Source organism: Aquarana catesbeiana, linkage group LG05 (genome assembly GCF_042186555.1).
Source record: "Aquarana catesbeiana isolate 2022-GZ linkage group LG05, ASM4218655v1, whole genome shotgun sequence".
NCBI lineage: Eukaryota > Metazoa > Chordata > Amphibia > Anura > Ranidae > Aquarana > Aquarana catesbeiana.
In genome coordinates this window covers 634,141,288-634,157,268 of record NC_133328.1, presented here as the reverse complement: position 1 = coordinate 634,157,268, position 15,981 = coordinate 634,141,288, and the positions used below count along the sequence as shown (strand labels likewise).

The window sequence follows — 15,981 nt, the reverse complement described above, 5'->3', positions numbered from 1 at the left end:
GATGCGACTTTAGCAAATTACAAGGCGACTTGAAGTCGCCTCCATGACAGGCGACTTCACCTGTGGCCAATCAGCTCTCTGGGAGGGAGGGGGGAGGGAGGGGTTTTCCCTGCAAAGTCGCTTGACTTTACAGAGAGATCCGACTTGGAGGCGACTTCCATTGATTTCTATGGTACAGCTCGCCTACCAAGTCGGATCAAAGTATTACAGGGAGTACGCTCTGAAGTCGGAGTGACTTCAGTAGCGTCTATTAAGACGCTAGCGTTCACTCCCATTAAAACTATTTCTGGGGCGACTTGGGGCGACTTGAGGGCGTACAAGTCGGATCCCAAGTCGCCCCAGTGTGAACCGAGCCTAACTGTCACCAAAAGAATCTCTACACTGAATAGTCAAAAACCCAACTGTCCACAACCAGTGTATGAATTGTTTGTTATATTGCTGTTATGTTATGTTTTGTTAGTTATGTGGTCAATTTTTAATTTGAGCAAGAGAAGGGATTGATAGGGTAAATGGAATAGCTATTTATTTATCAAACATTTAGTTATGATTATCAAAACATGTATTCTGATTAACCAGATATATTGGATACAAATATGTTAGAAGTCATATGAGTTAACAGCTGTTTTGGTGATCAAATGCCATTCACACCTTCAGCTGTTAAAAGGTCTACCTCTGGCTTTCCCACAGAACTTGGGAAGTGACATGTATATGTTAAATGACCATTTGTATATCAATGAATCTGACCAAAGAGTTGAATGGTACTTCAAAAGAGTCCCATTCAAGGTGCCACCCCCTGTAGAATGTATAAATTGTACTATGAGGCTCTCAGCCATTGCAGAACAATCATATTGAATGTCACCGTGTACTTACTGTATTGTTCTCCCTGCCTATAGCTAAAACTATAGGCTTGAATATTAAATACATTTTTTTGAATGTGGTTCAGCAGTCAAAATGTTATTGGAAACCCCTAAGTTCTGGGATTTCCCAATCAAGGTCATCCTCCAAAAGTCTTCTCCTCGCTGTGTGTGCCGATGTCCTCACACCTGCCTGCTGCCATTCCTGAGCTCTGCCCTGGTGGTGCCCCCGATCCCGCAGCTGAATCAACTGTAGAAGACGGTCCTGGCGCTTGGTGGACTTTCTTGGACGCCCTGAAGTCTTCTTCACAAATGCAGTGGAAATGTTTTTTTTATGGGATCAAGTTCATTTTCATGGCAAAGAGGGACAAATCTGATCACTCTAAATAACATTCTGTAGAATATGCAAATCACCATCATAAAAAACAGAGGCAGCAGACTTTGTGAAAATGAATATTTGTGTCATTCTCAAAACTTTTGGCCACGGCTGTATTGTATATATTTGAAAGCATTTGTACTTCACATTATTTCTTCACACCTGCCTAAAACTTTTGCACAGTATTGTACATGTACGCAGCAAAATGTTGAATTTAGATATTTCTTTTATAATATTGAACACTTCACATATTTGAAATAAACCTTATCAGTAATGCAAATGTAAAGGAATCCTCCAAAATAATGAAATAAAATTGGTCCGAAATAACGTAATTCAAATTTGTATTTAACCAAATTCTTAAACCTGCTTTGATTCTAATGAAGAAAACGTGGCCTGTCACTACCTTCATGTATCAATGGCATGCTTCCATCCCTGGTTATATTACAGAAAATTGGAGAACGGAGATGGGACTTTATATGAAGCATGTCATTGTAGGTGATAAATATACATTCAATTATATTCATTTGGATTTAGTTTGATGTCGTTAACCCGTCCGGGTTGTCCATGATTGTTTTAGGCCTACACAAGTAGAATAAATGGAATACAGGCATAATCATAAAAGATGAAATATTTGTATTAATAATCACAATTTTATGCAGACAAATCAAGGGACATAAACTGATACAATTCTTGCAGAAAAATACAAAAGTCAAAAAATATATGACAATCCAAATTTTACATAAATCACATGATAAGAATACAAAATCAGAGAAAAGTTCATTGAGTTCAAGATAAGAATAGGCTTAGCTCGGCACCCTTAGTTTATAACCCGACGCGTTTCTTGGTTTCCAGCCAGTCATCAGGGGTGGGATGCACGTATTTTACTAAAAAAATCGTCGTGACCTGGGGGGGTCCCAAGAAATTGCCTTGATTTACAGGGATTTCCTCTCACTTCCTGTTTGGCTATGGGACAGGAAGTGAAGGGAAATCTCAACAATGGGACACAGATGGCAGAAAAAAAAATCTCACAGGGGTTATAACCCTCCCTTGATCTATCCAAAATGAAAAAAAAAGTATTGCCTTCAGTTCTACTTTAATGCAATTATGTATTAATTAAAAAGCGTATTTTTTGTCTACATAGAACTGTTGTATATATCTGAATTGGTCCTGATATCACTTCCTGTAATCACCTACACAGCAGCATGGGGGGGAGGGGCAGCACTCTGAGCCAATTAGAGCTTTACAGCTTTGTACACTTCTGTCTGACAGCAACAATAAACTACAATGAAGATAACAACCAACTTCACTTATTTCCTTCATTTTGATCTGTTAAATATACACTTGAAAGAATATTGTTATAGCTATTCAATCAGTGTACAAATCACCCTGTGAATCCTGCCAGAAATCCAGTGCTGTCCTGTGCACTCTGCAGTCTGATATTAACCGCTTCCAGTCCGGGCCAATTCTGACATTCCTCTCCTATATGTAAAAATCAGCATTGTTTTGCTAGAAAACTGCCCAGAGCCCCCAAACATTATAGATTGTTTAAAGCAGAGGCCCTAGAGAATAAAATGGTGGGTGTTGCATATTTTTATATTTGCACAGTGTCTTTTTAAATGCAAATTTTTTTGAGAAAAAAAAAATGTAATGAATTTTAATACACACACAATTTTAAAACACAATATATTACCCATATGGTGAAATATAAAAGATGATGTTATGCTGAGTAAATAGATACCCAACATGTCACGGTTTAAAACTGCGTACGCTCGTGGAACGGCGCCAAAAAACGACAGTACCTAAAATTCTACAGTGTACAGTACCATGAGTGAGTGGTGTCATCCTAGGACGGGAAGTGTGTTACTGGCAGGATCTCTAGGTAAAAATTGAAAAAAAAAAAGACTGAAAAAAGAAAACCAATGCAGTCACCACATCTAAGTATTGGCAAGCTGCAATAGTGTACATTACATTTTCTGCAAATTTAGAATAATCATTCAAATTATAATCAATGATAATAATCTTATCCTGACCACTAACACTTAGGGCCGGTTCACACCACACGCAGTCCAGTGCGTTTTTTTCTGCATCAAAAACGCATCGAAAGTAGGTTATATGGTTTTCAATGGCATAGTTCACACCAGTGCTTGCAGTTCCAGTGTGTTCCAGTTGCAGAAAAAAGTAGAACATGCTGCATTTCTCCTGCACTGGACTGTACTGGAACGCTGTAAAACGCATCAAAAACGCATTGTAACACACTTGTCCTTATTTATGGTTAAGAAAAAAGAGGGGGAAAAAAAACACTGGACTGCATCAAAAACGCATGGGAATGCATCGAAAACGAGCATGCAGAAAAGCACCTGGAACGCATCCAGGCCAGTTTACACCATAGAAACGCAGTCCGGATGCGCTCCAGATGCTTTTTTAAATGCACGTTTTTGATGCATTTTTGATGCAGTCCAGTGCATTTCCCCCCCTTTTTTTTCTTAACCTTAAATAAGAACATGGGTGTTGCAGTGCGTTTTTGGTGCGTTCCTGTGAGTTTTTGATGCTTTTTACAGCGTTCCAGTACAGTCCAGTGCAGAAAAAATGCAGCATGTTCTACTTTTTTCTGCAACTGAAACGCACTGGAACTGCAAGCACTGGTGTGAACTATGCCATTGAAAACCATATAACCTACTTTCTATGTGTTTTTGATGCAGAAAAAAAACGCACTGGACTGCATGTGGTGTGAACTGGCCTTTAATGAACCCCTGAAAACCCCAAATCTTATTATTGTCATTATAAGGGCCAGTTCACACCATAGAAACGCAGTCCGGATGCTCTCCAGATGCTTTTTTTTAATGCGTGTTTTTGATGCGTTCCATTGCGTTTTTTGTGCGTTTTTGATGCGGTCCAGTGCATCCCCCCCTATTTTTTTCCCTTAACCTTAAATAAGAACATGGGTGTTCCAGTGCGTTTTTGGTGTGTTTTACAGCGTTCCAGTACATTCCAGTGCAGGAAAAATGCAGCATGTTCTACTTTTTTTCTGGAACTGGAAGCACTAGTGTGAACTATGCCATTGAAAACCATATAACCTACTTTCTATGCGTTTTTTATGCAGAAAAAAACGCACTGGAATGCATGTGGTGTGAACTGGCCCTTAATGAACCCCTGAAAACCCCAAATCTTATTATTGTCACTATAAGAGAATAAATCACACTTTCCTGTGCTGAGATTTCTCAATGCTGTGATTGTTTGTGTTGGGAACCTTTAGATTTATGACATATGGAATATGAATCTTCTGCATTATTCCATTAGTTACAAATAATCAGATTCAGATTTCTGTGATGTCAGCAGGTTTGGGCAGATTTTCTGTTCTATTATTATTTCTCACGTCGCCTTTCACCCCCAGATATTGTTATAGAACCTTCTACTATCCATAACCCGGCATGGAGGGGCTCAGTGAAGGTGGTGGTGAAGGTGTGGAGGTGTCGGATCGGGTCACACAGATCATAAAAGGACAGCCGCCCGGCCTCATAATCCACATAGATCCTGACTCTGTTACTGGAGAGATCGGGAGATATTCTGATCTCTTTATTGTCATGTATTAGAGACCACCCACCTCTATACCTGTACAAACCCCAGGACTTGTTATTATCTCCAATCCATGACTGCCCTCCTCCCCTCTCCATACTGGGATAACACATCCCGACTATGTAATCTTCTACCTCACTGACATCCACTTCCCAGTAATGTCGCCCCGAGGAAAATCTCTGACTGCTTAATACCTGGGACCATGACTGAAATCTCTCCGGTGTTTCTGGACGATTCTGCTCTATATCTGACCAGGATACAGTTTTCATGTCATCTGATATCTGTAGATTATTATGAGCTGTGTTCACATCCAGCAATATGTCTGAAGCTTCCTGTATATTGAAGAATACATTTACCCCTTTTATCATATCAGATAACCCTGTGTGTAATGTGTGTGAGATTCCAAACACATCCAGATCCTCTCCATCATGGAGGAGTCTATCATGTCTCTCTCTGTCCTCATCATCTCCCTCCTCAGTATCACACAAGTCCCCTGTGTCTGATTCCTGTAGGACAGTCAGTGGGTCAGTCATGTTACACAGCTCCTCAATGTCCTCCATCTTCCTGGACAGATCCTCCTTCTTTATTTCCAGCTGATGGATCAGATCAGACCATGAGATCCGCTCTTCCTGGCTGGAGATGTTCCTCAGGACTCTATTCTCCAGGTCCTCCAGATGTCTCCTGAGCTCTATGAACAGGGCAGTGACTCTCTCTGTTAGACCAGTTGATTTTTCTTGTACTTTTCTCCTGCAATCCTGCAGACTCTGGACTCTTTTCTCCGTCTCCTCTCTCTCGGTCATCAGTTTCTGTAGAACATTTCTCAGTTTCTGTTTCTTCTTCTCGGAGGCCTCATCCAGAGTCTCCACCTTGTGTCCCCGGTGTTCTCCGGCCAAACTGCAGGACACACAGATACAGGCAGAGTCCTCAGTGCAGTAATACTCCAGGATCTTCTTATGGATGGAGCATTTTCTGTTCTCCATGGAAGTGGTGGGATCAGTTAGGACATGTTCTGGTGACTTGCTGTGGATTCTCAGGTGATTATCACATAGAGAAGCTTCACACATCAGACAGGATTTAACAGCAGGTACAGGAGAGTGAATACAGTAAGTACAGAAGATTGCAGTCTTCTTCTGATCTGGATGAGTAGATTGTAAAGTCTCCACTATATTACACAATGTTATGTTCCTCTGCAGTATAGGACGACTCCTAGACCTTTTTCTGCACTGAGGACATGAATAACCTCCAGACCCCTCCTGTGTATCCAACACACCATCAATACAGACCCGGCAGAAGTTGTGTCCACATCTCAGGTTTACAGGATCTGTATAAATGTTCAGACAGATGGAACAGTCCAGCTCTTGTCTCACATCAGCAGACGCCATCGCTGACAGCAGAAGAGAGAAATGAAAGTGAAAGTCTCTGAGACTGAAAATCCAAAGTCATCTCTCTCATTTCTCGGCACAGGGTGGGGCTGAGCTGGTCTTGCAGCTTTTATCTTGAGGAAGTTGGTGGACAAATAAATGTTTATATTGAAGGTATATGTCCCTACATGTTGATACACATTGTACTGATTCTTAGCTTTAAATTGCTTCTGCAGACAAGACACAAAGTTAAGTTATATAATGTAGTGTGAATAGATATTTGCATGTTTATGCTTTTTGTTTTTTGTGTTTAGGAGAAAATAATTTCCAACGGTAAAAGAAACCTGTCCCGAGACATATACAAGTGGTTAAAAGTGTTTTTACTATGAATAGTGTAAAAGGAGGAGCTGGAACATACAAAGGTGGGCAGAAAAACCCCAAACACCAAAGCAGGCGGAACAGAGACAGGAATTATGGCAGAGACAAAAAATGCTCCTTCACTTTGCTCCCAGCAATTCTTGTATTACATGCACAGTGTACACTCCCAGATCACTTCCAAAAACTCTAAGAACAGTTCATTAAAAAATATATATAAAAAATCAATGACAGAGAAGGATGTGGATGTCCTTGTCCCTTCTTGATGAGGCACTTAGGGCTAGTTTACACTTGCTTCGAAACAAGGCTTTGGAGAGGCTTGGTTAACCACTTCAATACCAGGCACTAAGACACCTTCCTGCCCAGGCCAATTTTCTGCTTTCAGCGCTGTCACAATTTGAATGGTCATACAACACTATACCCAAACAAATTTTTTATCATTTTGTTCCCACAAATAGAGCTTTCTTTTGATGGTATTTGATCACCTCTGTGGTTTTAATTTTTTGCACAACAAATAAAAAAAGACCGAAAATTTTGAAAAAAAAACAAGTTTTTCTTTGTTTCTGTTAAAATTTTTTGTAAATAAGTATGTTTTCTTCTTCAATGACGGGCACTGATATGGCTGCACTGACGGGCACTGATAAGGTGGCACTGATGGACACTGATGAGGTGGCACCAATGAGGTGGCACCGATGAGGTGGACTGATGATGGGCACTGATAGGCGGAACTGATGGGCACTGATAGGTGGCACTGGTATGCGGCACTGATGGGCACTCATAGGCGGCACTGATGGGTACTCGTAGGTGGCATTGATGGGTACTTATGGGTGGCACTGATGGGTATTTATGGGTGGCACTGATGGGTACTTATGGGTGGCACTGATAGGTGGTATGGATGGGCACGGATGGGCAATGACAGGTGGCACCGATGGACACTAATGGGTGGCACTGATGACACTGATTGGTGGCACTGATGACACTGATGGGTGGCATTGATGGGCATCACTGATATATAATGGTGCCAGTCAGTGCCCATTTGTGGGCATTGATTGGCACAGATTGGGCATAATTTGCACATGTGGATGGCCATGGGGTACATACCTGGCCATCCACATGTTGCCCCCTTCCCTGGTGGTCCTGGCGGTTTCCCTGGTGGCCTAGTGTGGGCATCTGAGGGGGGCTGCACTGATAAACAATCAGCACAGACCCCCCTGTCAGGAGACCTGCCGATCGGCTCTCCTCTCCTCGCATCTATCAGACGCGAGTGAGGAAAAGCCGATCAACGGCTTTTCCTATTGACATCTTGATCAGCCATGATTGGACACGGCTGATCACGTGGTAAAGAGCCTCCACCGGTGGAGCAGTGACTGACACACCGCTCCACCGATCACCACTATGTGCACCCCCGCGGGTGCATGGCGGCTGTTATCCTGCTGGACGTCATATGATGCCCAGTCAGGATAGCTGAACCACTGCCTGGCCATCAATCTGCTATAGGCCGGGCGGGAAGTGGTTAAAGCTCTCTGGATGCCAGTTAAAGCTCCTGTCACTAAGTAAATGGTTAGCTTACAGTCCTGTTTACACCTTGCTTTTGCTTGGTGCTTTAATGAGGCTTCAATGGGGCTTCGATAGGGCTTCAGTGAAGCCTCGGTGAGGCTTTGCGGGGCTTCAATGAGGCTTCAAGCGATCTTTGCCATACACTTCTATGGAGGCTTTGTAGACGCTTTGAAGCACCACTGAAGCTACATGGGGTATAATTTTTGAAGTGAAGCCAAAACAAAGCAAAAGCAAGGTGTAAACAGGACTGTAAGCTAACCATTTTATTTAGTGACAGGAGCTTTGACTAGCATTAAGAGAGCTTTATCAAAGCCTGTCTGAAGCCTTGTTGAAACCGAAGCAAGTGTAAATGAGCCCTAACTTGAAGTAAACACGTACACTTGACAAACACATGGTAGCTCTGGGTAAGTGACCCACTAGGTAGAGAAGGAAGGATGAGGATCACAAACCATTACAGATTGCAAAATTCAGCAAAGGCGGCTTTTGTGTATTTCTCCTAACAGATTCAATTCATATCAGATCTCAATTCCAATCTGCAGCTTCTACATCTAACATCTAAAATTTATTGAGGACTCAAGAGAGCGAGACAAGTCATATTACTTCAGTACTGTCCACTCTAGTTTTGAAAGGAGTTAAAGTGGTTGTGAACCCACAAAAAACCCCAAAAAAACAAAACCTGCAAGACAAAGACATAATGAGCTAGTATGCATAGCATACTAGCTCATTATGAAATACTCACCTTAGATTAAAGCCCCCGCAGCGGTCCTGGCACACTGCTCTGCCCGGCGACATGTCTCCCAGAGTTATTTCCGATATTGGTGCTGTGATTGGCTGGAGCCGCGATGACATCACTCCTGCGCGTGGGAGCCGCCGGTAACGGCACATCAGCTGAAGCAATGACACGAACGAGCCGTTGCTTCAGTGTGCATGTGCTGATGACATCGGCACATGCTGATACAGGGGATATCTCCTAAACTGTGCATATTTAGTTGATATCCGGGTAGCTACAGGTAAGCCTTATTATGGACTTACCTGTAGTAAAAAGTGATTTGTAAGGGTTTACAATCACTTTAACCAAAAAGATGTCCTGGAACTGGAAAGGCTGCAGAGAAGGAGATCCAAATAAATAAGGAGCTCAACTATGAGAAACTATTGCAAATCCGACCATTGAAGCCAAACTCGATGCAGATCATTCTCACCTCGTATGTGAGAATGATATTAAAAAATTATTTTATTGAAAAATGTTACACTTGAACATTGTCTCCCTTGAAATATGCACCTTGTGAGTGTACACAACGTTCCCAGGGATTTTTCTATTCTTCATAGCGCCCTTGAAAGTCTTCAAGTGGGATGGCGCTCAGATCCGGCGTAGTGGCTCTTTGGACGTTATCCACACTACCAAAATGGCGCCTTTCGCGTGTTCAAATCCTGAGTCACAATTTCATGAGCAATTGACTTGGTAATTCCCGTTTCCTCTACAATCATTCCTATAGTGAACCGTCGGTCAAAAACAGAACAGAATGTGGATGCAGTGAGGTCTGTTCTCAACTGTGACCGACAGTCAGGATTGTGACTCAGGATTTGAACACAAGAACGGACGCCATTTTGGTAGTGTGGATAACATCCAAAGAGCCACTACGCCGGCTCTGAGCGCCATCCCACTAGAAGACTGTGTTCAATTGTAAAATTTTTCAATAAAATAATTTTTAAAGCATCATTCTCATTACTTTCTGGACACACCTCATATGTTCCATTATTTTAATATAAACTAACCATTATTTTATACAATGCAGTATGGACAAAACCTTCATTGTTTAGTTAGTAGTAGGGATGAGCTTCGAGTTCGAGTCGAACTCATGTTCGACTCGAACATTGGCTGTTCGCAAGTTCACCGAACAGCGAACAATTTGGGGTGTTCGCGGCAAATTCGAATGCCACGGAACACCCTTTAAAAGTCTATGGGAGAAATCAAAAGTGCTAATTTTAAAGGCTAATATGCAAGTTATTGTCATAAAAAGTGTTTGGGGACCTGGGTCCTGCCCCAGGGGACATGGATCAATGCAAAAAAAAGTTTTAAAAACGGCCGTTTTTTCAGGAGCAGTGATTTTAATAATGCTTAAAGTCAAACAATAAAAGTGTAATATCCCTTTAAATTTTGTACCTGGGGGGTGTCTATAGTATGCCTGTAAAGGGGCGCATGTTTCCGTGTTTAGAACAGTCTGACAGCAAAATGACATTTCGAAGGAAAAAACACATTTAAAACTACCTGCGGCTATTGCATTGCCGACAATACACATAGAAGTTCATTGATAAAAACGGCATGGGAATTCCCCACGGGGCAACCCTGAACCAAAATTAAAAAAAAAATGATGTGGGAGTCCCCCTAAATTCCATACAAGGCCCTTCAGGTCTGGTATGGATATTAAGGGAAACCCCGGCCAAAATTTTTTTAAAAAAATGACGTGGGGTTCCCCCTAAATTCCCCCTAAATATGGATTTTAAGGGGAACCCACGCCAAAAAAAACCAAAAAAAAAGCGTGGGGTCCCCCCAAAAATCCATACCAGACCGTTATCCGAGCACGCAACCTGGCAGGCCACAGGAAAAGAGGGGGGACGAGAATGCACCCCCCCTCCTGAACTGTACCAGGCCACATGCCCTCAACATTGGGAGGATGCTTTGGGGTAGCCCCCCAAAACACCTTGTCCCCATGTTGATGAGGACAAGGGCCTCATCCCCACAACCCTGGCCGGTGGTTGTGGGGGTCTGCGGGCAGGGGGCTTATCAGAATCTGGAAGCCCCCTTTAACAAGGGGACTCCCAGATCCCGGCCCCCCCTGTGTGAAATGGTAAGGGGGTACTTACCCCTACCATTTCACTAAAAAACTGTCAAAAATGTTAAAAATGACAAGAGACAGTTTTTGACAATTCCTTTATTTAAATGTTTCTTCTTTCTTCTATCTTCCTTCATCTTCTGGTTCTTCTGGTTCTTCCTCTGGTGTTCTCGTCCAGCATCTCCTCCGCGGCGTCTTCTATCTTCTTCTCCTCAGGCCGCTCCGCACCCATGGCATGGAGGGAGGCTCCCGCTCTTCTCTTCATCCTCTTCTTCTTCTCTTCTTCCTTCTTCTCTTCTTCATTTTCTTCTCTGGGCTGCTCCGCATCCATGCTGGCATGGAGGGAGGCTCCTGCTGTGTGACGGCCTCTCCTTGTCTGACGGTTATTAAATAATGGGGGTGGGGCCACCCGGTGACCCTGCCCCCCTCTGACGCACGGGACATGACAGGACTTCCCTGTGGCATTCCCCGTGATGAGAAACCAATAGCTCCGCGCTTAGGTGATAAAGGAACTGCAGCCCCCCAACACAGAATCGCACCAATGTGAAATTCCAGAAAGAATAGAGTCAAAAAAAGGGGTGTTTGGCGCTGTTCCACTGAAATACGAAAAAACTAGTGTAGTGTATCAAGTGAACTGTGAAAAAAACTGAGCATAACTAACAATATGTAGGATTAGAAACACAATTAAGTGAGAATTTCTAAAGTGTGTGCAACACCTGCCCCCAAAAAAAGTGCAGCGTGTATTCACTCCTTAATAAACAAAATGGATCAAAACCTAGGTAAATCAAAAAGGTGGAATGAATTCCCAAACAAGCTATCAGGAAATCCTTGAAAAACATGTACTAAACATAATAAACATCAATAGTGCATAAATTAAAAAACACCAATAGTGCATAAATTAAAATATGGAATCTATAATCACAAATGCACATAAGGAGATTAAAAATTCATCATAAATCTTGAGTCCACAAAATGTCCCAAAGAATATTAAAAAAAACAAAAATTTATAAAAGTTTGTAGTGTAAAGTTCTTCATAAAGTGCAGATAGTGAGTCTCTTTAAACCATCTAGCAGTGCTCTTAGTGCCGTGAAATCCTCCTGTCTTCCAAAAGCCCCCCAATGTGCCCTCACTCACCGAAAGAGAACACCCCTGCAGGGGTATCAAGCCTGTCAGCTGTATCCTGCAGCAATGGTCCCTGGTGTAGGCTCCTAATCGAATCTCCGCTCACGGTGTCCGGGCTGGCTCCAGTCAATCCCCGCAGGCACATCTGGACGTGGAGTTCTGACTGAAGTCTTTACTAAGAGAAAGGTGCCATTGCTGATTCAGCAAATGCTAGGTGCCTGGGTATCCTTTTTTTCGTATTTCAGTGGAACAGCGCCAAACACCCCTTTTTTTGACTCTATTCCCCGTGATGTCACAGGGAAGTCCCGTCAAGTCACCATGCGTCAGAGGGGGGGTGGGGTCACCGGGTGGCCCCACCCCCCATTATTTAAGAACCATCAAACGAAGAGACGCCGTCACACAGCGGAAGCCTCCCTCCATGCCAGCATGGGTGCGGAGCGGCCCGGAGAAGAAAATGAAGAAGAGAAGAAGAGAAGAAGAAGAAGATGAAGAGAAGAGCGGGAGCCTCCCTCCATGCCATAGGTGCGGAGCGGCCCGAGGAGAAGAAGATAGAAGACGCCGCGGAGGAGATGCTGGACGAGAACACCGGAGGAAGAACCAGAAGAACCAGAAAATGAAGGAAGATAGAAGAAAGAAGAAGCATTTAAATAAAGGAATTGTCAAAAACTGTCTCTTGTCATTTTTAACATTTTTGACAGTTTAGTGAAATGGTAGGGGTAAGTACCCCCTTGCCATTTCACACAGGGGGGGTGGGATCTGGGGGTCCTCTTGTTAAAGGGGGCTTTCAGATTCCGATAAGCCCCCCGCCCACAGACCCCCACAACCACCGGCCAGGGTTGTGGGGATGAGGCCCTTGTCCTCATCAACATGGGGACAAGGTGTTTTGGGGGGCTACCCCAAAGCACCCTCCCAATGTTGAGGGCATGTGGCCTGGTACGGTTCAGGAGGGGGGGCCGCACTCTCGTCCCCCCCTCTTTTCCTGCGGCCTGCCATGTTGCATACTCGGATAAGGGTCTGGTATGGATTTTTGGGGGGACCCCACGTCGTTTTTTTTTATTTTGGCGCGGGGTTCCCCTTAAAATCCATACCAGACTTCAGGTCTGGTATGGAATTTAGGGGGAACCCCACGTCATTTTTTTTTTACATTTTGGCCGGGGTTCCCCTTAATATCCATACCAGACCTGAAGGGCCTTGTATGGAATTTAGGGGGACTCCCACGTCATTTTTTTAAATTTTGGTTCGGGGTTGCCCTGTGGGGAATTCCCATGCCATTTTTATCAATGAACTTCTATGTGTATTGTCGGCAATGCAATAGCCGCGGGTAGTTTTAAATGGGTTTTTTCCTTCAAAATGTCATTTTGCTGTCAGACTGTTCTAAACACAGGAAACATGCGCCCCTTTACAGGCATACTATAGACACCCCCCAGCTACAACATTTAAAGGTATATTACACTTTTATTGTTTGACTTTAAGCATTATTAAAATCACTGCTCCTGAAAAAACAGCCGTTTTTAAAACTTTTTTTGCATTGATCCATGTCCCCTGGGGCAGGACCCAGGTCCCCAAACACTTTTTATGACAATAACTTACATATAAGCCTTTAAAATTAGCACTTTTGATTATTCATGTTCGTGTCCCATAGACTTTAACGGTGTTCGCGTGTTCGAACAAACTTTTTTCCTGTTCGCATGTTCTGGTGCGAACCGAACAGGGGGGTGTTCGGCTCATCCCTAGTTAGTAGCAGTTGGTCACATTGAGCAGGACTTGTTCTGTAATGTTGAAGACATTGTGTAGATTCTCTAAGCCACTTCTTCAGTTTTAATGAGTGTCAGAAAGATACCCCAACATGTACTCAGGTAGCACCAACACCTTAATCCAATCACCATTAGATGTGTTGAGGCAGATGTTGATTATCCAAGAACAGCATGGGAGGTGTGAAAGGTGTGGAACCTCCCTGTTCTAGTTACATCATCTCATTGAGACATCAAGAATGGGGCTATGTAACGAGAAGAGACTGCTCACACCATATTATAGCATTTATATCCACACAGGTAGCATTGGCACCTTCATCCAGGCACCATGGAATGTGAAGATGTTGGTTGTCCAAGAACAGGATGGGAGATGTCAAAGTTGTTGAACCCCCCTCTCCTAGATACATCATCCAAATATTGGTGTCAGGAAGCCTGCATAGGTGTTAGTTCCTCCACCGTGTCCAACAACAACCTAAATGTGACTTCCAATTAACCACTTCAGCCCCGGAAGAATTGGCTGCTCAATGACCAGGCCATTTTTTGCGATATGGTACTGCGTCGCTATAACTGACAATTGTGCGGTCGTGCGACGTTGTACCCAAATAAAATTGACATCCTTTTTTTTCTACAAATAGAGCTTCCTTTTGGTGCTATTTTATCATCTCTGGTAATTTTTGCTCTATAAACAAAAAAAAGCGTCAATTTTGAAAAAATATTTTGGACTTTTTGATGTAAAAAAATAGCCCCAATTTTTTTTTTAAAAAAGCAAATTTTTTTCTCAGTTTAGGCTGATATGTATTCTTCTACATACTTTTGGTAATAAAAATTGCAAAAAGCGTATATTGATTGGTTTGCGCAAAAGTTATAGCGTCTACAAAATAGGGGATAGATTTATGGCAACCTTTAAATGTCTCCGCGAGTTAATCGCAGATGTAAGCATGTCTGCTTCCACCAGTAAAGCAGCTGCGATTCCCTCCTCACCATGCCTTACAACACCCAGTTCTGGGGAGCCCCGTACAATCAGGGAGCATAGCCTCGTGTTGGTTAGCCCTGAATCCTCTGATGCAGACTCAGATCAGGAGGAGGATCAGGTTGTAGCTAACAAAGCAGCAAAATACAAGCTGTCTCTTGAGGAAGTAGATGAGCAGTTGAGTGCTATTTATGATACGCTGGAAATTGATGAGGAAGAAACTCAATTGACCAGACATGATAAAATGTATGAGGCTCTGGGGAAAAGAAAGCTAAGGTATTTCCTATACATAAAGTGCTTTCTGACCTTGTCCGCAAGGAGTGGGCCGAGCCAGATAAAAAGGTCTTCTTTCCAAATTCCCTTAAAAGGAGATTCCCCTTTGATGAGAGCCCAGAGGCGGTCTGGAATAAATATCCTAAACTAGATGCCCCTCTGTCCAAAGTCTCAAAACATTCTGACCATGCTTTTGAGGATATGGGTCATTTAAAGGACCCAATGGACAGGAAAACAGACATAGTCTTAAAGAGGGCCTTGGATGCTTCTATGGCAGGCCTAAAACCAGCTCTAGCCACTTCTTGTGTTGCCAGGAATCTGGAGTTCTAGTTATCCCAACTAGAAGAACACCTAAAGGCAGGCACGCCAAGGGGAGCTTTTGAAAACCTTCCCTATGCTTTTTAAGGCGACAAGTTTCATCGCTGACGCTTCCACTGATGCCATAAAATTTACGGCTAAAACTGTGGCGCTTTCTGTTGCAGCCAGAAGGTCAGTATGGATGAAAACTTGGCGGATAAAAAGAAAACCTTTCCCATCAAAAAGAAAAATTTTCAAAGAAAATGTTTTCGTCCCTCAAAGGAACCCTCCAAGTCAGAGAAGGAGTTCAAACCCAAAAAGCACTGGACAGGACAAAAAGGGAAAGGGAAAGGGTGCATACTTTTTAACCGCCCCAATTCAAACCCTAAACCCCAGTGACATCAGGGTTCCGGTGGGAGGAAGGTTAGTGAATTTTCTCCCACAGTGGGAAAAGATAACCTCAATCGAGTTTGTCTTAAACATTATAAAAAGAGGGTATGCGCTGGAATTTCACAGCGATCCTCCCTCAAAGTTTCTTGTCACAAAGATTCCAAGACACTTAGAAAAGGCTAAGGCCTTACCTCTGTTAATTGGGGAAATGGTGGAAGAGGTATTGACACCAGTCCCCATTCAGGAACAGG

At 43.1% G+C, this 15,981-nt stretch overlaps 1 protein-coding gene across 1 annotated transcript; it reads right to left on the bottom strand.

Annotated features, from left to right (window-relative positions):
• Positions 1-1,882: 1,882 nt before the first annotated feature.
• Positions 1,883-6,230, bottom strand: LOC141145575 (E3 ubiquitin/ISG15 ligase TRIM25-like). The gene has a single exon (XM_073632373.1). The coding sequence runs from the start codon at positions 6,183-6,185 to the stop codon at positions 4,593-4,595; it is 1,593 nt and encodes a 530-aa protein (XP_073488474.1). The 5' UTR covers positions 6,186-6,230; the 3' UTR covers positions 1,883-4,592.
• Positions 6,231-15,981: the final 9,751 nt, after the last annotated feature.